The sequence below is a fragment of the Symphalangus syndactylus genome, chromosome 22, assembly GCF_028878055.3.
Source record: "Symphalangus syndactylus isolate Jambi chromosome 22, NHGRI_mSymSyn1-v2.1_pri, whole genome shotgun sequence".
NCBI classification, from domain to species: Eukaryota; Metazoa; Chordata; class Mammalia; order Primates; family Hylobatidae; genus Symphalangus; species Symphalangus syndactylus.
The window spans coordinates 72,521,683-72,547,018 of NC_072444.2; the positions used below are offsets into that span (position 1 = coordinate 72,521,683).

The 25,336-nt window shown below is 39.0% G+C and overlaps 1 protein-coding gene across 2 annotated transcripts in view; it reads left to right on the forward strand.

Moving 5' to 3' along the window:
* Positions 1-23,765: 23,765 nt before the first annotated feature.
* ACVR2A (activin A receptor type 2A) overlaps positions 23,766-25,336 on the forward strand; it is an 86,964-nt gene continuing 85,393 nt past the window's right edge. Inside the window, exons 1-2 of one of the 2 annotated variants that reach the window (XM_063631062.1) lie at positions 23,768-23,957; positions 24,315-24,448. In XM_063631062.1, coding sequence (XP_063487132.1) covers positions 24,394-24,448 — 55 coding nt within the window. In that variant the 5' untranslated portion in view covers positions 23,768-23,957; positions 24,315-24,393. Of the gene's footprint in view, positions 24,449-25,336 lie in introns of both variants that reach the window. The other variant, XM_055260947.2, reaches the window with a different exon arrangement.

Sequence of the window (25,336 nt, forward strand, 5' to 3'; positions counted from 1 at the left end):
GAAGCACTTGTGGAATGACAAAGTAAGAACCTCTGAAAATGTCTACCTCTATAAAAGCAAAAGAACACTAGTAAAAATGGTCAAAATTAACTTTTTCAAAAGTCTGCAAACAAAAAATTTACACCAATCTGAGCAGCATTAATTAAAAACACAACTGGATTTTGGTAAAAACAGTGAGTTTTGTGGCATTTTAACTTGACTTTCTACCATAGTCCTCTTCCCACCCAGATCCAGGGTAGCTTTGAAAATCAGCAGACTTGCATCTTATTTTGTAAAAACCACCCTAGCAGTCACTGAAATGGGAAGAAGGGTTTGGGGTTCCCAAATACTCCTCAGTGAATTGTCAGTATTCGATCTATCTGGCAGCTCCCTGGAAAAGCTCTTTTCACAAAACTTGTCGTTTTTACCTGACTCAAGAGTTCACTCAGAGAGGAGAGCTCTATCCGCAAGACAATTTTCAGAAGCATTCAGTGACAATTGTTTGACATTATAGCTGCCTAAGCATTTTAGCCAAATAAGAGGCTTGCCAAAAAACTTTAAATGGAAATTCTGGAAAATGAGTGCATAGTGGATTTTAAAAAAACTCCAACATATTCCTTGAAACGTAGAAGGCCACATGCATGCCCCAGAAAGACCTGGCAAAGCCCTATTCTTTTATCTCTAGCACAATTTGAGGCTCTGTGCAAGTAGGAAGTGAAGGCTAAGGCAGGCTTATAAGATACCTGAACACTGAAGGCATGTTCCAACACAAACACACATAGAGCCTCTGGGCAAAATCTGGGAGACTTATTATTTCAAGGCACTTAAGAAAATCTTCCTCCAATCATTAGCTGACCACTGACCACTAAGCTAACCAAGCAGAGACTTCAGTGGCTACATGCAACAAAAAGTACAAATTTTACAGAATTAGTCCAGGAAAGTCACCAAACAAAAAAGAACAACAACAAACAGTAACAACATTAAATGCTGGAGGGAGGAATTCTGATTTTTGACGTTACCACATTATATTATATAAATAGTCCAGTTTTCAAAAACAAAAACATATAAGACATGCAAAGACACAGGAAAGTATATCCCATACACAGTGGGGAGAAAAGTAGTTAATAGAAACTGCCCCTGAAGTATCCCAGGTGTTGAGCTTTCTAGGCAAAACATTTAAATCAGCCACTAGAAATATTTTCAAAAAGTTAAAGGAAATATGGCTAATGAACTAAAGGAAAGTGTAAGAAAGGTGTCTTATCAAATAGAGAATATGAAAAAATATATAGAAGTTACTTTTTTAAAAAAAGAATCAAAGAGAAAATTTGTAAGAATTAAACTGAAAAATCTGTAATAATTAAATGAAATAACTAAAATGAACAATTTACCAGAAGAGTTCAAGACCAGATTTGAGCTGGCAGAGGAAGAATCAGCAAAATTAAAGAAAGGACAATTAAAGTTGTCAGTTCTGAGAAATAGAATTTTTTATGAAGAGAAATGAACACAGCCTGTGGAACACACTCAAGAGTACTAAAATGTGCCTAATGGAAACTGCAGAAGGAAGAGAGAGAGAAAGAAACAAAGATTATTTGAAGAAACAATGGCCAAATACTTCCCACATTTGAAGAAAAACTTTATAGATCTAGGAAGCTCAACAAACCCAAATGTAATCAACATGAAGAGATGTATCTCTAGATAAATAATAGTCAAACTGCCAGAAAACAAAGAATAGAAATGTAATTTTGTTTATAACACTTTTCTTCTCCTGAATGATTTAAAAGGTAGCTGTATAAAATGATTATAGAACTCTTTTGATGGGTTTTGATGTATAAAAGTATAAGTGGTATGATAAACACAAATAGCACAAAAGAATGGGGAGAGAAGGAGCTATAGTGGAGCAAAGTTTTGGTACATTCTTAAAATTAACTTAGTATTAATCTAACACAGATCGTTTTAATACATCAAATGCAGTCTCCATGGCAACCACTACGAAATTAACTCAAAATAATAGAAGAAACAATAAAGGAATTAAAATGTTACACTAGATAGTAATACAAAAGCAGGCAGTGACTGGGAAATAAAAACACATAAGACCTATAGAATACAAATAGCAAAATGGCAGGTGTAAATTCTACCTTATCAGTAATTACATTAAATGTGGATGGATTAAGCACTTAAATCAAAATACAAAGACTGGCAAAATAGATTTTTAAAAATATGACCCCACTATTGAATCTGAAGTCTTTAAAAGATATATTTTAGATTCAAAGAACAAAGAGATTGAAATTAAAGTAACAGTAAAAATCTCTGGGGTTATAACCAAAGATACTTAGTACTCAAAAGAGACTGGCTATATTAATATCATAAAAATAGAAGCAAAGATTAAAAAATGACTATTAGAGACAAAAAGAACATTTTATAACAATAACTGGGCCAATCCATCAAGATGGCTAAACAATTATAAACATATATGCACCTAGCAGCATAGCTCCAAAGACATGAAAGTTTATAGAATTGAATAAAGAAATAGACAGTTCAAAAACAATAGTTGGAAATGTCAATATTTCACTTTAAATAATGGATATAACAAAACAAGAGAAGACTAACAAGAAAATAGAAGCCTAGAACAATATAAGCCAACTAGACCTAACAGGCTTCTGTAGAATACTCTCTAGTAATAGCAGAATTCACATTTTTCTCAACTGAACATGGAATAATTTTCCAAGACAGACCGTGTGTTAGGCCACAAAACAAGCCTCAATACATTTTAAAAGACTGAAATCATACAAAGTATGTTCTCCAAACATAATACAATGAAATTTAAAATTAATAGAAACAATTAAAGAAACATACCAAAAATGTAAGCCATGAAGTAAAAACAGTGCTCAGAGAGAAATGTATAACTATAATTATCTATATTTAAAAAGAAGAAAGATCTCAAATTAGTAATCTAAACTTCCATGTTAAGAAAATAGCAAAAGAACAGCAAGTTAAATGTGAAACAAGCAGAAAGAAATTAAGAAATATTAGCAGAGGGAACAAATAAAATAGATAACAGAAAAATAGAGAAAAAACAAAACCAAAAGTTGGTTCTTTGAAAATATCAACACAATTGGTAATCCTTTAGCTATACTGACCCTCTCTGCCCCCCACCAAAAAACACTGGAAATAGAAGGCTCAAATTACAAAAATCATAAAGGAAAAAAATGGACCATTACTACAATCTTACAGAAATATGAAAGATTATAAAAATACATTATAAACACGGCGTGGCAACAAATTAAATAAACAAGATGAAACGGACGAATTGCTAGAAAGACAAACTATTAAAACTAACTCAAGGAGAAATAGAAAATATGAATAGACCTATAAAAAGTAAAGAGCTTCAACTTATCATTACATACGTTGCAAAAAGAGAAGTTCAGGCCCATGTGACTTCACTGGTGAAAATTACCAAACGTTTAGAAAAAAAATACCAATCTCTACAAGCTCTTGAAAAAATTAAAAAAAAAAAAAGGACATCTTCTCAAGTAATTCTATGAGGCCAGTATGAAACTGATACCAAACCAGACATCACAAGAAAAGAAAACCATAGGCCAATATTCCTTAAAAATGTAGATGCAAAAAGTTCTCAACAAAATATTAGGAAAGCAAGTCCAGTTACATATAAAAATGATTATACGCCATGACAAAATAAGATTTAACTCAGGAATGCAAGGTCTGCTTAACATTCAAAAATCAATCAATGTGTTACATCCTATTAATAGAATAAAGAACAAAAATCACATGACCATCTTAATAGATGCAATAAAAAAGCATTTGATAAGATACAACACTCCTCTGTTAAAAAACACTCAAACAGCTAGGCACAGATTTCCTAAACCTGATTTAGAGTATCTACAAAATGTACAGCTACCACCATTTATAAAAGTGAAAGACTAAATGCTTCCCCACAAAGGTCAGGAATGAGACAAAGATGCCCTCTCTTGCCACTTCTATTCAACATTGTATTGAAAGTTCTAGCCACAGCAATTAGAGGAGAAAAGAAGTAATAAAAGACATTCACTTTGCTAAGGAAGAAGTAAAACTATTCATAGTTGCCAATGGCATGATATTATTATTTATGTAGAATATCCTAAGGAATGTAAATGTGCACTAATACATACATTTAGTGTATGTAAAATTACATGATACAAGAAAATCAATTGTATTTTTATACACTAGCAATGAAATTTCTAAAAATGAATTCAAAAAGACAATTCTATTTACAATAGCATAAAAAGAATAAATACTTAGAAACAAATTTAATGAAAGAAATGCAGTGCTAAAAACTACAAAACATTACCCAAAGAAATGAAAGAGGTTGGGCACGGTGGCTCATGCCTGTAATCCCAGCACTTTGGGAGCCCAAGGCGGGTGGATCACCTGAAGTCAGGAGTTCAAGACCAGCCTGACCAACATGGTGAAACCCTGTCTCTACTAAAAATACAAAAATTAGCCGGGCATGGTGGCACACACCTGTAATCCCAGCTACTCTGGAGGCTGAGGCAGGAGAATTGCTTGAACCTGGGAGGCGGAGGTTGCAGTGAGCCGAGATTGCACCACTGCACTCCAGCCTGGGTGACAGAGTGAGACTCTGTCTCAAAAAAAAAAGGAAAGAAAACCTAAATAAATGGAAAGACATGTCATGCTCATTGACTGGAAGACTTAATATTGTTAAAATGCCAGGCACAGTGGCTCATGCCTGTAATCGCAGCACTTTGGGAGGCCGAGGTGGGCGGATCACCTGAGGTCAGGAGTTTGAGAACAGCCTGACCAACATGGTGAAACCCTGTCTCTACTAAAAATACAAAAATTAGCCGGGTGTGGTGGTGCACCCCTGTAATCCCAGCTACTAAGGAGACTGAGGCACAAGAATCACTTGAACCCAGGAGGTGGAGGTTGCAGTGAGCTGAGATGGTGCCACTGCACTCCAGCCTGGGCGACAGAGTGAGACTCTGTTTCAAAAAAAAAAAAAAAATTAAAATGGCAGTATTACCAAATTGATTAACAGATTGAACATAATTTTTATCCAAACCCCAGCTAGCTTTTCTGCAGAAATTAATAACTTGATCTTAAAACTCACAAGGAGGCCAGGTGTGGTGGCTCATGTCTGTAACAGCACTTTGGGAGGCCATGGCAGGTGGATCACCTGGGGTGAGGAGTTCAAGACTAGCCTGGCCAATTTGGTGAAACCCTGTCTACTAAAAACACAAGAATTAGCCAGGTGTGGTGGTGCACAACTCTAATTCCAGCTACTCAGGAGGGCTGAGGCAGGAGAATAGCTTGAACCCGGGAGGCAGAGGCTGCAGTTAGCCAAGATCACGCCACCGCACTCCAGCCTGGAGGACAGAGCAAGGCTGTCTCAAAAACAACAGCAACAACAAAACTCACAAGAAAATGCAAAGGACTCCAAATTGCCAAAATGATCTTAAAAAACAGGAACCTACTTGGAGGCTAACACTTCCTGATTTGAAAACTTACTACAAAGCTACAGTGACAAAAATAGTGTAGTATAGGCATAGAGTTATTGGGAATCCAGAAATAAACCCTTACACTATCTTCAATTGGTTTTAACAAGCTTGCCAAGACAACTCAATAAGGAAAGCTCAGTCTTTTCAACAGTTTTGAGACCACATGCAAAAGTATGAAGTTGGACCCCCACCTCATCCTGAGAGGTGACAGCGGGCTGGCTCTTGGCGCCTCCTCGGCCTCGGCGCCCACTCTGGCCGCGCTTAAGGAGCCCTTCAGGCCGCCGCTGCACTGTGGGAGTCCCTTCCTGGGATGGCCGAGGCCGGAGCCGGCTCCCTCAGCCTGCAGGGATGTGTGGAGGGAGAGGCACGGGCAGGAACCGGGGCTAAGCGCGGCGCTTGCGGGCCAGCTAGAGTTCCGAGTGGGCGTGGGCTTGGCGGGCCCGCACTCGGAGCGGCCGGCCGGCCCCGCAGTCCACGGCAGTGAAGGGCTTAGCACTCGGGCCAGCAGCGCGGAGGGTGCGCCGGGTCCCCCAGCAGGGCCGACCCACCTGGAGCTGGGCTCGATTTCTCGCCGGGCCTTAGCTGCACTCCCTGTGGGGTAGGGCTTGGGACCTGCAGCCCGCCATACCTGAGCCTCTCCCCCCTTCCGTGGGCTCCTGCGCGCCTGAGCCTCCCTGAGGAGCACCGCCCCCTGCTCCACAGCGCCCGGTCCCATCCACAGCCCAAGGGCTGAGGAGTGCGGGCGCACAGCGCTGGAAGGGCAGGCAGCTCCACCTGCGGCCCCAGGGCAGGATCAACTGAGTGAAGCCAGCTGGGCTCCTGAGTCTACTGGGGACTTGGAGAAACTTTATGTGTAGCTCAGGGATTGTAAGTACACCAATCAGCACTCTGTATCTAGCTCAAGGTTTGTGACCACACCAATCAGTACCCTGTGTCTAGCTCAGGGTTTGTGGATGCGCCAATTGGCACTCTGTATCTAGCTACTCTGGTGGGGACTTGGAGAATCTTTATGTCTAGCTAAGGGATTGTGAATACACCGATCGGCACTCTGTGTCTAGCTCAAGGTTTGTAAATGCACCAATCAGCACTCTGCGTCTAGCTCAGGGTTTCTAAATACACCAATCAGCACTCTGTATCTAGCTAATCTAGTGGGGACGTGGAGAACTTTTGTGAATAGCTCAGGGATTGTAAACGCACCAATCAGCACTCTGTCAAAACGAACCAATCGGCCCGGCGCGGTGGCTCACGCTTGTAATCCCAGCACTTTGGGAGGCCGAGGCGGGCGGATCACGAGGTCAGGAGATCGAGACCACGGTGAAACCCCATCTCTACTAAAAAATACAAAAAATTAGCCAGGCGTGATGGCGGGCGCCTGTAGTCCCAGCTACTAGGGGAGGCTGAGGCAGGAGAATGGCGTGAACCCGGGAGGAGGAGCTTGCAGTGAGCCGAGATCGCGCCACTGCACTCCAGCCTGGGTGACAGGGCGAGACTCCGTCTCAAAAAAAAAAAAAAAAACACGAACCAATCAGCTCTCTGTAAAACAGACCAGTTGGCTCTCTGTAAAATGGACCAATCAGCAGGATGTGGGTGGGACCAGATAAGACAATAAAAGCAGGCTGCCCTCAGCCAGTCGTGGTAACCCACGGGTGTCTGTGAGCGCTTTGTTGTTTTGCTGTTTGCAGTAAATTTTGTTACTGCTTACTCTTTGGGTACACATTGCCTTTATGAGTTTTAATACCACGAAGGTCTGCAGCTTCACTCCTGAGCCTGCGAGACCACGAATCCACCAGAAGAAGAAACTCCAAACACATCCAAATATCAGAAGGAACAAACTCCGGACGTGTGGCCTTTAAGAACTGTAACACTCACGGTGAGGGTCCGCGGCTTCATGCTTGAAGTCAGTGAGACAAGAACCCACCAATTCCAGACACAATACCATACAGAACAATCAATTCAAAATGCAGCAGAGACCTAAATGTAACATGTAAAATTATAAAACTCTTACTAGAAAACACTGAGTTAGAAAAAAATTAATAAAATGAATTTTATCAAAATTAAGACCCTAGCTGGGCGCAGTGACTCATGCCTGTAATCTCAGCACTTTGGGAGGCCGAGGCAGGCAGATCACTTGAGGTCAGGAGTTTGAGACCAGCCTGGCCAACATGGTGAACCCCATCTCTACTAAAAATACAAAAATTAGCTGGGAGTGGTGGCACACACCTGCAATCCCACCCGAGGTCCTGAGGCAGGAGAATCACTCAAACTCGGGAGGCGGGATCACCTGAACAGTGAGCCGAGATTGTGCCAATGCACTGCAGTCTCAGTGACAGAGCAAGACTCTGTCTCAAAAAAAAAAAAATTAAAATCCTAAGCACTTCAAAGGAACTCCACCAAGAAACTGAAAGTGACAGCCTACAGAATGTGAGAAAATATTTTTAAATCATGTATATAAGGGATTACAACTCTTTTTTTTTTTTTTTTTTTGAGACGGAGTCTCGTTCTGTCTCACAGGCTGGAGTGCAGTGGCGCGATTTTGGCTCACTTCAAGCTCCGCCTCCCGGGTTCACGCCATTCTCCTGCCTCAGCTTCCTGAGTAGCTGGGACTACAGGCGCCCGCCACCACACCCGGCTAATTTTTTGTATTTTTAGTAGAAACGGGGTTTCACCGTGTTAGCCAGGACGGTCTCTATCTCCTGACCTCGTGATCTGCCCGCCTCAGCCTCCCGAAGTGCTGGGATTACAGGCGTGAGCCATCGCGCCTGGCTTATTACAACTCTTATAACTCAATAATAGAAGGACAAATAACCCGATTTAAAAATAGGGAAATTATTTGAAAAGACATTTTCCAAAGAAGATATTCAAATGGCCGATAAGTACAAGAAAAGATGCTAGACGTCATTAATCATTAGGGAAATGCAAATCAAAACAACAATGAACTATCACTCCACACCAACTAGGATGGCTAAAATTAAAAAAAAAATAACAAGTGTTGTTAAGGAGGTGGAGAAATTGGAACCCTCATACGCTGCTGATAGGATTGTAAAATGATGCAGTCCCTTTGGAAAATATCTTGGCAATTCCTCAAAATGGTAACCATAGTTACCAAATGACTTGGCAATTCTACTCTTAGGGTCATACCCAAGAGAAATGAAAATACTCACACAAAAACTTGAACATGTATGTTCATAGTAGCATTATTCCTAATAGCCAAAAGGTGGAAACAACCCAAATATCCATCATCTGATGAACAGACAAATAATATGTATACTATACATACAGTGGAATATTCTTCAGCATTAAAAAAATTAATTACTGATATATGCTACTTCCTGGATGAACCTTGACAGCATTATGATACATAAAAATAGCCAGTCAAAAAACACCACATATTATTTGATTCTTTGTATATGAAATGTTCGGAATAGACAAATCCATAGAGACAGAATATAAATTAATGGTTGCCAAGGGATATAGGGGAAGTTAGGAGTGACTGCTAATGAGCATAGTGCTTCTTTTTGTGGTAATGAAAATGTTATAAAACTAGATAATACTGATAACTCCACAATTCTGAACAAACTAAAAACTACTGAATTGAACACTACAAAGGTGAATTTTATGGGATGTAAATTATATCTAAATAAAGTTGTTTTATAATCACATATATAAAGCTATTATATACATATCATTGTGTTTATTCATCCTACTGTTTATGGTTGTTTTTAGAATTTGGATATTATAGATAAACCTTTATGGACACTTTTGTACTTGTCATGGACATATGTACCCACTTATCTTGGATATAGAACTAAAATTGTATTTGCTGGGTCCTAAGTTAAGCAACTATAGTAGACATGTTAGTAGAAAGTGAAGCAGCTTTCAAAAATGCGTGTATCAATTTATGTTTTTGCGAGCAACATGTGAGAATTTCAATTGATCTACCTTCTTACCAACAATGGAATGGTCATTAAGATAAAATTTTCAGCTATTCTGGTGGATGTGCATTAATGCCTTATTGTGGTTTCAGTGAGCATTTTCACTCCTTACTAATGACATTGCTTTTTCATATGTTTATGAAATATTTGCCTATCTTCTTTAGTGAATTGCTGGTTCAAGAATTTTGCCTGTTTTAAAAAATTTGTCTGAGGAATTCTTTATATACTCTCTTTAAACAGTGTCTTTGATCACAGAAGTTTTTCATTTTATTACAGTTCAAGCTTTCATCCTTTTTTATGCTTAGGGGGTTTTGTGTTTTGTTTTGATTATCTTTAAGAAATCTTCACCAACCCTAAGCTCATGAATATATTTGCCTGTGCTATCTTCTAGAAGATTTGTTGCTAAATATTTCTCATGGAGATCTATGATATATCAGAAATAGAGTATCATTTTTATGTATGATGTGAGGTCGGGGACAAGTCTCATTTTTATCTATAAGAATGTCCACTTTATTCAACTATTTATAGAACATACTAACATTTCTTCACTACACTGCAGTGGCACTTTTGTCATAAAACAGGTGACTGTACACATGTGGATATGTTTCTGGACTGTCTGATTTGTTCTTTCAGTTTTTTTTTTTATTCTTGAGCCATTACCACACTGTTTTAATTGCTGTAGCTTTACAGTAAGTCTTAACATCTGCATGTGAGCCCTCTTTGCTCTTTAAGATTTTTTTGAGCATTTCAGACTCCAATTTGTGATTTCATATTTTAAAATTAGCTTGCCTATTTTTATCAATTTATCTAAATTCTAGCATCACTGTATCCAATTGCCACCAAACTAAAAACAAAAGCACAACCTGTTATGCTTTTCATTAGCAGTGTGTTGAATCTAGAGATGAATGAAAGGGAATTGAAATCTTTATAACATTATCTATTTCATGAACATGGTATGCCTTTATTTATATAGATCCTCTCATTTCATTCAGTAATATTTTGTAGCTTTCTGTGTAGAGGTGTTTTATATCTTATATTAGTTTTACTCCTAGGTAACATATTGTTAGATGCTTCTGAAATTGGTGTTCTTTAAGCTTTCATTTTCTAATTGTTGCTAAATGTTGATATACAATTGCAAATTGACTTTTTATCAAGAGACTGCTAAATTTACTTTGTAATTCTAGCAGTTTATCTGTGGATTCTTTTGAATTTCCTACATGTTACAATTATGACATTTGTAAATAGTGAGAACAGTCTTATTTCTTCCTCTCTAATCCTTATTTATTATAATACTAACACATCCAGCATAGTGTTGAATAAAAGCAATGATAGCAGGCATAATCTTCCTTCCCAATTTAAGGGTGAAAACTCTCAATATATCATCATTAAGTCTGATGTTAGCTATAGTTTTATTTTGTTTTTGTTTGTTTTGCAGATAGTGTTTATCAGATGAAGAAAGTTCCCTTCTAGTCCTAGTTTGTTAATAATTATATTTTAAAGTTACAATCAGGTGTTGAATTGCATTTAATAATTTTTCTGGATCTAGTGAAACATATCTATTGAAATCAAGGGGCTTTTCTTGTTTATTATGTTAATACTGTTATTTACATTTTTTTGATGTGAAATTAGCCATTTATTTTTAGAATAAACACAATTTGATCGTGACATATTGCTTTATTAATATATCACTGGATTTTATTTACAAAATTTTCTATAGGATTTTTCTGTCTCTTCATGAAAGTTATTTTCCTGTGATTTTTCTTTCTTGCAATGTCTGTTAGATTTTGGAATCAAGGTTAAATTCTCTGGAAGAGTTTATGTAATAATAGCGTTTTTTTTCCTGTGCTATTTGGAAGAATTCACAGGTGAAATCATGTACACTTGGAGTGTGTGTGTGTGTGTGTGTGTGTGTGAGAGAGAGAGAGAGAGAGAGAAACGGACTGTGAAAAGTTTCTTATTAAATGTTTTAATTTATTTAATAGATATAGGATGATTTAGATTGTCTAGTCATGCTGTGTCCATTTTTCTAAGTTTTCGTTTTTAAAGAATTTTGCAACTTCATCAAAATATTCAAGTTTATTAGCAGTACATGTGACAATATTCTCTAGCCTTTAAAATATCTATAGGGTGATGTCACCTTTTAATTTCTAATCCTGATAATATTAATTTTTTCTTGATTAGAGTTGGTAGGGCATTGCCAATTTTATTAATCATTTCAAACAACCAAGTTTTAAATACTTTCTCTATTTTATGTTTTATTGATTCCTGTTTTTAACTTTATCATTTACTTCCTTTTGTTTTCTTGCATTTACTTTGCTGTTCCTTTTTTAGAATCTCAAAATGGAATCTAAGCATTGATTTTCAGCATTTATTCTTTACTAAATGCACTTATGACTATACATTTCCTGCTATGCAGTTTAGCTGCAAGCACTAGTTTTTGTATACACATTTTTGCTAACATAACTCAAATATTTTCTAATTTCCATTGCAATCTCCACTTTGGTCCATAAGTAATTTAAAAATGTATTGAAAATTTCCTAACATTGAGGATTTTTGCTTCCTTTTCTGTTAATAGTTTAATAGTTTTTAGCTTCAATCTATTGAGGTCAGAGAATATACTCTGTATAATTTAAGTGATTTGAAATCTACTGTTAGTTGCTCCAACTGTGCATAGTTGATTTGGAGCAATGTTCCATGAGAATTAGAAAAATGCTTACATTCTGCAGTTGTTAGGTATAGTGTTTTTCACCATCAATTACTAAAATAGGTATTAAAAAGATCTTCAACTATGGTTCTCTAATTTGTCTATTCTATATTTTATTTCTGTAATATCTTTCTTCCTGTATTTTAAGGCTATATTATTATCTTTAAATTTAAATTTAAAATTCTATTGATCCCTTTATCATTATGAAACTATTATTTTCTCTACTAATATCTTTTGCTTTAGAATCTGCCTGATATGAGTACAGCTGCACCATTTTCTTTTGGTTATATTTTTATGTTATGTCTTTCATACTATCAACCTTCAAGAGTCCTTATATTTAAAATGCATATCTTATAAGCAGCATATTGTTGGGTATTATTTTTATTATTTACTCTGATCATCTTTGTCATTTAATTGGAGTATTAATACCACTAGTTTAATGCAAGTATTGACATATTTAGATTCATATTACCATCTTACTATTTTCTCTATTTTACTGTTTTCTGTTTTTCTTTCTATTAGGTTAATCAAATGTTTGTTATTCCATTTACTCTACCAGATTGTTAGTTATATATTTATTATTTTATTGGTTACCCTAAAATAATAGATTCAAATATTAATCCTTGCTTATTACAGACCACCTTAAGTTAGTACATTTATTGCTCCTTGAATAGTGCAAGGACCTTACAACACTCTAACTTCATCTATTCCTTGTTATGAATGGAATGTCCATAATGAAATTTGTGTATTGAGTCCCTAATCCCTAGCATAATAGTATTTGGAGGGGGTGCTTCGGGATGAGCCCTAGGATAGAATTAGTGCCCTGGTAAGAAGATAAAGAGATCAGAGTTCTTGCTCACTTACGCACTCCTGTGCTCTCTCTCTCTCTCTCTTCCCGTGCAAAGACAAAGCCACAAGGTGGTTGGCTGGCTGCAAGCCAGGAAGAGGGCCCTCACCAAGAACTGAATCTTTTGGCACCTTGATCTTGGACTTCCCAGCCTCCAGAACTTCGAGAAATAAATTCTTGTCGTTTAAACCACACAATCTATGATATTTTGTAATAGCAGCCTGAACTGACTAAAATACTCTCTTTTTACTTTTTGTGCAATTGCTGTCATGTATTTTAATCTTACATCTATTTTTAAAACCTATAATACATTACTGCTATTGTTTATATTTAGATTTGCTCATATATTTACCCTTCCCTGTGTTATTAATTTTTTCTGCAGTTCCATGTTTAAATATGAAAAATTAAGCTTAGGTCTAGAAACTAGAAAAAAAATGGAAACAAAAATAAAAACGAAAAAAATCCTTACATTCTCTTTTAGTGTGAGTCTACTAGCAACAGACTTGCTCCAATTTTGTTTGTCTGAAAATATACTTATTTAACATTCCTTTTTGATGGATATTTTTATGATTATAGAATTCTTGCTTGGCAATTGTATTCTTTCAGAACTTTGAAGATGTCATTCCATTGTTTCCATAGTTTCCATTGGAAAGTCAGCACTAAGTCTTATTTTTACTCCTTTGAAAGTAATGTGTATTTATTCTCTATTGTCAGTATTTCATTTTTATCATTGTTTTTCAGATGTTTGAATACAATGTTCTAGGTGTATTTATAAACAAATTTATCCTGAATGCAGATTGTGGAGCTTCTCGAATTCATGACTAGATTTCTTTCATTAGTTTTGTAAAATTAGTTGCCAACAGCTTTTGAAATGTTGCTTTTGTTCAATTAATGTTCTCCTATCCTTCTGGGATTCCAATTACAGATACATCAGAACTTAAATTGTCCTACATATCTCTTATGATCTCTTCTGTATTTTCCATCCTTTTTACTCTCTATCCTTAAATCTGAATATTTACTACGTCCTTCCTCTCAATTCATTATTGTTTTTTCTGCTGTGCTTGATCTACTCTATACCCATATTTTAATTTATTATAATTCTTCTAATTTTGGTTACAGCATTTCCATTTGGCCCTATGTTTTACGTGGTTGGTAATTTTTTAATGAATGCTGGGCATTGTGAAAAATTGCAAAAACTATTATCTTTTTTCAGAAAGAATTTAACTTGCTCCATCAGTCATATAATGTATGGACTTATCATACCAATTTAGTCATGTTGGATTTCAGATTTTAGGGGGCTCATCAACTTCCAGTATGTCCTAAATCTTAAATCTTAGCCTTTACTTTGCAAAGAATAGTCTTCTTGAGTTCTCATCTGAAATCCTGAGGTATTTTACTTGGACTTTCCCTCCTTGGTGGTCCCCAAATTCCCATCTCTGGTTCCCAAGGTCTCCAAAATTGGCAAAATCTTGGCTAAACTCTTTAACCTCCAACTTGCTCCTTTACCCTTAATTTCTCTACATTTCACCCTGCATAGTTGAGGAGTCAGCACCTGCCTTGAAGGGATATTGCACAGAATTTTGGACTCCCTTTTGGTTTTCTCAACTCCTGGACCTTAGTTCCTCAAGTCCTAATCACTTCGGCACCTCAAACTCCAACATCTGTCTCCCTAACCCAGTGAAATTACATAAGCCCAGACTGCTACTTTCTTCTTAGCCTCTATTACTTATGCCATGAATCTGCAAGTACCAAAGCGAAAAGCTTAGGTGAATGTGGGGCTCAATTCAATATACTTCTCTCCTCTCTGGGTTCTGTCCCCCCAGTACTTACTGTCTTCCTTAGTTCCTTTCTAGTGGCTTCAAATAGTTGTTGAATAAATTATTTTAAAATAGTTGTTCATAATAGGAGAGTTAATGTCATACAAAATATTCTATCATAGCCAAAAGCGGAAATAGAATTATTTACTTTTAATTTGCAATTTAAAAAGAATCGACTTTCAATAATCTTCTCATTTGTGGTTTTAAAATTACAGAGTCAAAATTGAGTGAAAAACAATTATGTACCTGGGTGGATTTGAAATAAGAGAAATGAGTCAGGAAGGCATTTATTCAAATATTAAATAAAATGTGTACAATCGCTATTTTTCTATGATTAGCCTAAATAACAAAGGGTAAATTGGATGCCTGAATTATCTTGGTGTTTATCTGATAACAGTAAATTCACCATTCTGTGTAACCCAGGTCTAATGATAGCATTGAAAAACAATATCAGACATTCTTTTGGTTTTATAACTATAAAATTTAGTGTCTTTTTATAACAGTTATTTTGCATTACTTTTCGAATTGATACCAGTTATTTCCTCTTTAACAAAAAGGCAAGTTTAACACTTCTGTGGCCAGGGCGGGGGTGGTTTTATTTGTTTCTTTGTTTTTGTTTTTTTGTTGTTGTTGTTTGTTTTAACTAAGTAAAAGAAGTAGGTGTTTTTAAAGTGTTGCATAGGTCTTCTGGATGGGACATGCTCCGTTTAGAGCTCTGTTTCCTGCTTGAAGGAACAATTAGTGTGCTTACTACTTGAGCAACAGCATGGCTCATTGGACTAAGCTTTGAGTCAGTAGTTTGGAGTTATAATCCCATTTCTGCTACTGATTCAATTTGTGCCCCTGGGCAAGCCATTTAACCTTTGTATTTGTTCAGCAGAAAATAGGATAAAATTATTACTTCATTTCAGGAGTAGCTAATAATAACTGCTTTTGAATATAAAGAAATGCACATAATGTATTTTGACCGGTTAAAATCACTGCAAACACTCCTACAGTTTAGTTTCCCCTAAAGCTTCAGTATGGCTTTGATTAAAATTCTTCTGATTTAAGTTAAAATGAAGTACAATAAAGTGCAGTTAAGTGTTTTGTTTAATTTGCATTCTTAAACAGGTGGGCAAATCCAGTGTAGTTAAGCCTAAGAAAACAAAAATTTAAAAAAAAAAGAAAAGAAAAACAATCGTTCTTTTCTTTACAGGCTTTTTTTAAAAAAAAATGGTAAAAAGTACTCTATATCATTCTCTGTCGCCAAAGTGCAAAAATTTACATTCATACCAAATAATATTAAATTAACATCTATTATTTTTCTTTTCTTATTTATAATTCTTTAGAAATAGAGCATTAAATAATAATTATTTCTAAAATGTTATGATAATTTTTTCTCAGCACAGATGGACTCATCCGACACCCTGGATGCTTTGACGTCCCAATTCTTGGACTACCTCATCACCAGTGACCATTTTTTCTATCACTACTATGGTAACTCCCTGGCCATTGTCATTACCAGACACAATTCCTCTCCAAAACCTTGTTAATTTCTCATCTCTGGCCATAGCTCCTATCCTTCTAGCTCACTTGCTTAAATATCTGCCAAGAAGCAATGGATCCTCCTAATGGTGTCAGTCCTCTAATCCAGCGGTCCCCAACCTTTTTGACACCAGGGACCGGTTTTGTGGAAAACAATTTTTCCATGGGGGTATTGGATAATTTCAGGATGAAACTGTTTGACTCAGGTTATCAGGCATTAGAGTATCATTGGGAGTGCACAATTTAGATCCCTTGCATATGCAGTTCACAATAGGGCTGGCGAGAATGTAATGCTGCTGCTGATCGCTGGAGGTGGAGCGCAGGTGGTAATGCTTGCTGGCCTGCTGCTCACCTCCTGCTGTGTGGCCTGGTTCTTAACAGGCCACAGACCAGTATAGGTCTGCGATCTGGGATTTGGGGACCCCTGATCTGATCCATTCTCCTATCAATTCTTTCTATCCACATAGCCTCTGCTAGACTGTCCTTTCTTTTTGTCCAACTCAAATTCTGTGAGTCATTGTTCCAATGGCTCCCATATAATTCCCATAACTTCTTTACTCCTCACTTTCTCAAAATCACTTACTTAATAAATCCAGCCATGTTAAGAACTCAATCATCTGCCTTCTCTGTGTCTGCCAACACCTCTATGTTGCAGAAAATAATCACAGAGCTGGGTAGACTGGAGTCACCAATCTCAAATGGGCACTCAACCCTGACAATTCCACTATAAACCCTCTCTCTCCAGTCTCACTTAGGACTCTTTCATACCTTTTCATCATGCCCCTTTTACTTTAAGGTGAAAACCTTGCTTTATATGTCAGAGAAAAGAAGAGCCCTCAGCTGGGATTGCCATCATTCTCCAGTGTTCGGTTCTGTAAACTCATCTGCTTCTGCAAACTCATCTGCTTCTGCTTGCCCTTCCTGCCTCAAAAGGACAATGAGGAGGCGGAGGAAGAGGAAGAGGAAGAGAACAACCACTCTCTTCTCAAAGGCCAATCTAACTCTCTCATGTTCTGAAGCTTGTCCTTTCTTGCCTTCACAAGTATTTTGCCCATGCAGTTTTCCTTTCTTCTACATTTTCAATCTTTCCTCCTGTGGCACCATACCTATGAGTTTACATGTATAATTTATGACGTCTCCTCTGAAAAGAGAAACAAAATAAAATACTCTCTTGATTGTGCATTTCCCTTTAGCCACCACCCCATTTATTTGATTTTTTTAAATAGCCAAATGTCTTTAAGGCTTTGTTATTTTTTATTTCGTTTTTATTTATTTATGTATTTATTTATTTTTGAGACTCAGTCTTGCACTATCGCCCAGGCTGGAGTGCAGTGGTGCGATCTTGGGTTACTGCAGCCTCCGCCTCCCAGGTTCAAGCAATTCTTGTGTCTCAGCCTCCTGAGTAGCTGGGACTTCAGGCACACACCGCCATGCCTGGCTAATTTTTGTATTTTTAGTAGAGTCGGGGTTTCGCCATGTTGGCCAGGCTGGTCTTGAACTCCCAACCTCAGGTGATCTGCCCACCTTAGGCTCCCAAAGTGCTGGGATTACAGGCGTGAGCCACTGTGCCGGGCCAAGGCTTTGTTATTTTTGATGTTTCTAAATTTTCATTTACCATTGACTTCAAATATTTCTATCTAGCTTCTGCTGAAACTACTGTCAAGGACATTAATGCCTTCTATGATGACACATCCAATGGCTTAACATTTTTGTTTTTCATTTTGCTGTATGTCTCTATCGGATTCAACACCGTCCCTATCTTCCTTTTGTGAAACACGCCCACATGTGACATCCGTCGCCCCTAGTTTTTATTTCATCTCTGTCTGCCACTTCTTTATCCCCTTTCCTGGCTTCTAATCCTCCACTTGATTGCTACGTTTCTTCTTCTCTCTCTCTCTACTCCCTATTTAGATACTCTCATTCATTTCTATGGCCTTAAATACCATTTGTGTGGTGAGAACTCCCAGATTTATATCTGTAGCATTGCATGTTGCTCCAAACTTCAGTCACGTAGATCCACTTGCTTATGTTACATCTATCTCTATTTGAGTGTCTCACAGGCATCTTAAATATAACATTTTTAAAACTAAGTATTTTCACTATTCATCTTTCCAATTTCTGCCCTATAATATCTCTTCCCTTTACATCTTCCCCATCTCAATAAATGACATGACCTCTACTCATTTGCTCAAGAAAAAAAGTAGGAGTCATCCAATCTATCAGCATATCTTCCAGAATATATCTTAAATCTGCCCACTTCTTTCTGTATTAGTTTACAATATTATCATCTCATGTCTGACTTACTGTAATGCCCTTCTAACTAATTTCTCTGCTTGCTTTGGTAATCTCTTGCAACTCATTCTTCATGTAACAGCCAGAGTAATCTATTAAACCTAAGCCAGACCACACAACTCCCTGACTTAAAACCCTCCAGTGGATTGCTACTTCACTTTGAATAAAATCCAAGGAACTTACTTTGGTCCATAGGCTGTTGCATAGACTGGAGCCTATTTTCCTCTCTCTCCTTATTCATACTACTCTCCTCATTGCCATGAGAGCCACCTTTCAATTTCTTAAATACATCATACATACTGTTTCTTCTTCACTAGCTTCTTTCATGGTTATCTCCTTTTCATCTTCCAGGTTTCAGTTGAAATGTCACATCCTTTGTAAGTCCTTCCTGAATCATTTTCTCTAAATAGATCCCCTCTTCCTAAACTATCCCATTGCTCTTTATCTCAGCATTCTGTCTGCTTTTATAAATAATCCTTTCCATTTGGGAATTACTTGTTTACTGGCTGTTTTCCTGTCTTCTTCGTGATACTGTCAGCTCAGTGATGGTGGAGACTATATCCATTTCATTTGACACTTGTACAACCAAAATCTAGCACAAATTCTGTACCTAATAATTACTTGTTGAATAAATGAATGCCACAGAGAGTGTAATGAAAATGACTGACCCTTATGCAGACTTGTATTATAGAAAATTTCAGGACTATAATATCAAGGCTTTATTCGAGATTTTAAGCACTTGTCAAAATGGATGAAGGACATTTTTTTGAGGAACAATTGTGTATATAATCTGCTTTCTACTCCAGTAGGAAATCCACTCTTAGATTCTCTATGATTAATTCCCAATCTATGAGACCTTCGTGAAGTCAAAGTACAATAAAATTGAATTGCTAAGAACTTGAGGCTGGGCACAGTGGCTCACACCTATAATCTGAGCACTTTGGAAGGCCGAGGTAGGCAGATCACCCGAGCTCAGGAGTTCAAGACCAGCCTGGCAATATGGCAAAACGCTGTCTCTACAAAAAAATTTAAAAAAAAATTAGCCAGATATGGTTGGCACATGTCTGTAGTCCCAGTTACTCAGGAAGCTAAAGTGGGAGGATCACCAGAGCCTGGGAAGTCAAGACTGCAGTGAGTGGTAATTGCACAACTGCACACCAGCCTAGGTGACAGAGTGAGACCTATCTCAAAAATAAAAACAAAAAACAAAACACTTGACATTAAAACAATAATAAAATTTAAGCTCAATTATTTTATAGTTAGTTTCAACAGACATAATTATCAAGTTTCTACAAAACTTTCTGAACAATTGTTGTCTGTGTCCATACATATCTCATTAAATATTAGTAACAAATCTTTTGAGACCAACACTGGCTTAAGACCTACACTTTGAGTAGTGCAGGTTTACTCCATCATCCTTCCATTTGATATTGGTTTAAGGTAATAGATCTCAAATCCTGAACTATTTTTTGTTGGGTATGCTAAATGCCCAGCCTCCTGCAGAGTATTTAGCATCCTAGTCCCAGGACATTAAAAACCAGTGCCATCACCCTTACCAGCTATTGTCCAAATCAACACCTTTCCCACCTCCTACCCACCAGTGGGGGAGCATCAGTAACACCATAATTTGGAACCACTTGGGGGTGTGGGTTCTGACAGTTGCTCAGAAGTGTTAGCATAGGCACTGTGGTTATCAGCCTGGGGAGGAATTGAGTCCTAGTACCTCTTCAAGAAAATTAAGCAACTGTGGTAATGAATTTGAAGTGGAGGGTGGGAAAGAATCCTTGCCAAATTAAGCCTATTAGTTTTGTTCCCTACACATTTCTTGAATTTTGAAGGGGGTGATAGTGGGGAGAAAAAGTCAAATATTACCTTTGGGATGTTAGAGAGAAACCAATTGGTTGTTGAGATTTATGTTACATCACAGTTTCTCTTAACTCTTCTAACTCACTTTCTTCACCTAAAATCTTTTGTTTTAACACTTCCCCTTATCCATTCCCACATTCTTATCCTCCTCGATATGTCTTTTTGACCCCATTGGCACAGTGCAATGCTATATAGATGGACGTAAGTAGAAGGGGAGGAATAAATAGCAGCAAAAGCTAGGATGTAGAGAATTTTCTTCCCACCTTGGGCACTTAAGGAGAGGGGGATATTTATAAAAGATACATCGATCATTTCTCCCTTCCTTGTACTCACCAAGTTACCAAATTTATTCCCCATGCATTATGCCTTACGGCGTTGGCATATAAGAAATTCGTTACTTGTGCCACTTCAAGAATGCCCATGTTATCTGAGCACAGGAGATTTTTATAGTAGCTAGAAAGCAACAGAAAAGCTTCTAAATCCTTCATTTAAGGGGAACTTAACATCCTTCATACTCCAAAGGTTTTCAGTCATCTTCCTGAAGATGAAGGAAAAGAGATTAGACATGTGTTGCTAAAGTGTCCGTTGGTGGGTCCAAACGCAAGTTCAGTTATAACCCAGTTCATCTCCAGCTCTACTTCAGAACTGAAGATTTAAACTTCTCCACATCTTTTTGAGCCATGACTTTGTTAACACAAAAAGAAATCTTTTATTCTGGAAGCAGTCTGTGCCACTTATTTACCTCTACCTCCTCATCCAGCCAACACTCTAGATTGAACTTGCTTCTCAAGATTCTTCCACCTGGGAATAATTTTCAGTTCGATTGAACTTGGCAGGACTCTGAACTTCAAATTCTAGCATTGGAGTGGCCACAAGGCTAGGTCTTGGGGCTGGGAAGTGAATGAAGTTAGCTAAAGATGTTTATCTCATAATGCCCAATGCTCTGGTCGATTAGAATTCATGTTTCCTTTTCCTTTCCTCTCCTTTCTCGTTTTCCTTCCCAAACCAGGTTTTACACCTTGCAATGTGTTAGGAAGTGGTTGTTGGATTTGTGGATTTTAAAAAGTGATTCTAGAAAACAGGGAGGAAAGAAGGGCAATGGGGTTAGCTGTAGCTACCTCTTTTTAAGCTTTGAAGCTCCGGTGGGAATTAGTCACAATTCCTTGTCTTTTTAGGTTACATTATTTTTGAATTAAAAAAAAAAAAAAAAGAAGGGGTAATTGAATACATTTAGGAACAGAATAGCTACTGTTACTGGTTGTTAATACTTCTCCCATGGGGTTTTCTGTCTTTGTTAGAAAGGAATGCCCTCATGAAGACTGGCTGCTTCTCTTTAATACTACAGAAAAATAATTTTCATGCTCTTATTCTTATACTGGCAAATTTAGTTGGTAAGATAAGGAATATATTTTCAAGTTTCAGTTGTATTACTCGCTATTCCAGTTATTCCACTTGCTCTGGTTTCACAATTAAAGAAATATTGAAGTGATGCACAGATAAGACAAGAGTGGGGCCTGACCCTAACTACATCAAATTCTGTAATGAACTTCAAGTGTTTCTAGAGTAAAATATATTCTTCCATTCCAGAACCGTTAGTACAACTCTTAATTCAACCAGAGAATGGAAGGCTTATACATATTCCTTTGATCAACTCATAAAGATGGGAGAACTACATGAGATCATTCAGACATCTTTAATACCGACTTGGGACTTTGTAACTGTTGCAAACATCAGTCAAATTCTGAGCACCACGATTTGAGAACTGGCAATCTTGGAGAGAGTTTAAAGAGCCACAATGATTATTAATAACCCTGACAAGTTGTAGAAATGGGCAGATAATTACAGGATGAACTTAATAGACAGAAATACAGAGTAATTTAGAGGAAGTAAACTGCTATAAGTGAGAAGACTTGGCTTTGTGGGAAAAGGTGGGAATCAGTAAACCACAAGTGAAACATGAATTAGCCATATTATACAGTTGCTTTATTAAAAACCAAAACTTTGTAGAGTACATTAACGGAGACTGTATTTAAGAGAAAGGCAGTCATCCCTTAGTCATTTATACAATTATTTATTAAGCACTTATGAGCTAGTTGATACTTCCGGGTGCTGGAATAAAATAAGGAAAAAATCAAGATCTCTACCTTCACGAAGCTCACTAAAGTGTGGTAAATGACAGAGGAACTACCTTCAATAGTCTTTAGTTTGTATTCTGCAGCCAACTGAATACGGCAAATACTAAAAGCTACTTGAGGTAGGGATCCATCCTATTTTTACCTGTTGGATCCCATTCCGTGCCTAGCACACCAGCTTGTAAGCAATCAACATGGATTAAGGGGTAAAAACAGGCCCTTAAATAGCTAAAATTTTGACAAATAATCACTTGTCCGATCATCAAATATGTCGTTCGAAATTCTCATTTTTTTTCTTCAAAGCGCAGTAAACAAATATTTGCGCACCTATCACGTGCAAAACAGTTTTCAACACAATGCTTTGTGTGTAAAAGGAACGGCGGGAATGGATTCAAGTTGCTCATCGTGATAAATGGCGTGAATATCCTGAGCGGGTGGACAGCCCTTCCTCCGTGAGTTTTTTCTTTTTCTTTTCTAGTCACCAAGACAGCACGCGTGTGCAGAAGCTGCAGCGGTGGGACGCAGTGCTAAGTCTGGGGGCGCAGACACCAGCTCGCGCGTCGCGAGCTCGCCTGGGCAGCTCGGCGGGCGCGGCGAAACAGCTCCCACGTCCGCCTTCCACCGAATCCTCGGTCTCAAAGCGGACGAGGCGTCCCCCCAGAGGAAAGACTGGGCGCCGCAGACGCCCCTTGGAGAAGTCCCCGGCCACTCGCCCCGCCTCGGGGTCCTGTTCCTCTTGGGCTTCCCCTGACCCTTCGGGTTGGCGCTCCAGAGAGGCCCGTGGGACGCGATTTGGAAACGGGTCGTGCCCGGTCCAGCCCGCATCTACTCGCCCGGCCACAGCCCAGCCACAGCTTAGGGACTTTGAGGCGCCCGCGCCCCTTTGTCGCGGTATCTCTCGCCCAAGCAGGCCGGACGCCGAGGCCTCGCGGTATCGAGCCTCCGTCCGCCCCGCCTCCTCGCCCTCCACTCGGCCCCGCCCTCGCTCTCTCACCCTTCCCCCACTCCCGCCTTGCTTCCCCGACAATCTCCTCGCGCTCCCGGCCCGGCACGCGCGCTGCGCCCGGCCGCCGCTGCCGCCGAGCGTTCCTCCGCTGCGCCTGGCTTCCAGCTTCGGGCCGGAACCGGAAGTTTGGGGGGCGGAGCCCGGCGGAGGCCAGGAGACCGAAAACGCGGCCGAGCCCGGAGCCCGGAGCCGGAGCCAGAGCCTGGACCAGAACTTGGCCGCCGCCTGCACCGCCGCCGCCGCTGCCGCCGGCCGCCCCTTCCCCGCGCCGCAGCCGCCTCGCCGCCACCGCCGCGAGCTCGGCCGCCAGTGGTCCTCGGACTTTAGGTGTCCGGGTTGAAGGTCGGTCCGGACGTCGGACCCAGTCGGTTCCCAGACTGTCCGGGCGGCAGCGGACGCCGCTGCCGCCGCCGCCTCTTCCTCGCCTCAGCCTGGCGTTTTGTTCCGAGAGACGGGAGAGGCGAGCGGAGCTGACAGTGATTTTGACAGTGATTTAAACCCGCTTTTGTTGTTGTTGGCTTTTCGTTGTTTGGTTTTGTGTGTTGTGCGTGTGTGTGGCGGTTTTTCCCCCGTGGTGCATTTTATTTTTTATCGTTGTGCTCTTTTTTTTTCTTTTTTTTTTAAACCCAGTGAACGTTTTTTTTTTTTTTTTTGGTCTGGGCTTCCGAATATGTTTTATGACGGTTGATTTTACACCAGGAGGTTTGTCTCCGAGGAAGACCCAGGGAACTGGATATCTAGCGAGAACTTCCTCCGGATTCCCCGGCGCCTCGGGAAAATGGGAGCTGCTGCAAAGTTGGCGTTTGCCGTCTTTCTTATCTCCTGTTCTTCAGGTAGGTGCAGGGAGCGCGGCGCGGTGGGGCTGCTCCTGCGGCCGCGGCGGCCGCTGCTGGGGGCCGCGGCTGGTGTCGAGTCGGAGAGTCCAGTGGAGCCTGGGGAGGTTGCCCACTCCCTGCGCCCCTCGGCTGCCACCGCCCCCCCCCCCCCCCGCCCAGGTCTGATTGTGATCTGGAAACCTCCATGCATTTTTCTCCTTTTGAGTTGGGTCGGTGAGCTGATAAGAGTGAGTGCTGTGTTGTTGTGGAAGTGAGAAAGTCATGTTTTGTGGCCATAACACTGGATGACAGCGCTGGTTGGGTTGCATTTAAGCCGCAAATACCACAAGTGACAATTTATGCAAAGGTTGAGATCTGAAAGGAGTATTTAGTGTGGGCTCCTCCAAAACAAGGGTTGCTTTTTGTCATCGTTTAATTAGTGCTTCACCGGTGAATATCACGACATAGATCAAGCCAGTTGCTGCTTAATTTTGGCTGCGAGAAACAATACATCCTATCAGCAATTTAATATGGGTCTCCCCTCACCTTTTCTTCAACTTCAGCGTCCAGCAGTGTTAAAAATAGTTGTAGTTGTTGTTGGAGTATTAACTATAACCCAGTGCAGAAGAGGTATGCCGCTTGGTATTGGTAATGTGCTGGCGTTTAACCACCATTTGTGTGCTCTTTTGGGGCATAGATTTTGCTTACCTACGGAATACTTAGTTTAAACGCTTTGTATTGAAGCATTGTTTTCGGTTTAGAACAACCCATGTGAAATTGTTTTTGTTAAATATACTACACTCATAAAATAGGTTTTAGCTCAAGGTTGGGGAAATAAACTGGCCATTTTATATTGGAAATTTTGATTTTGTGAGGACGTTCTATGGTTGCAACCAGTGGTTGGAA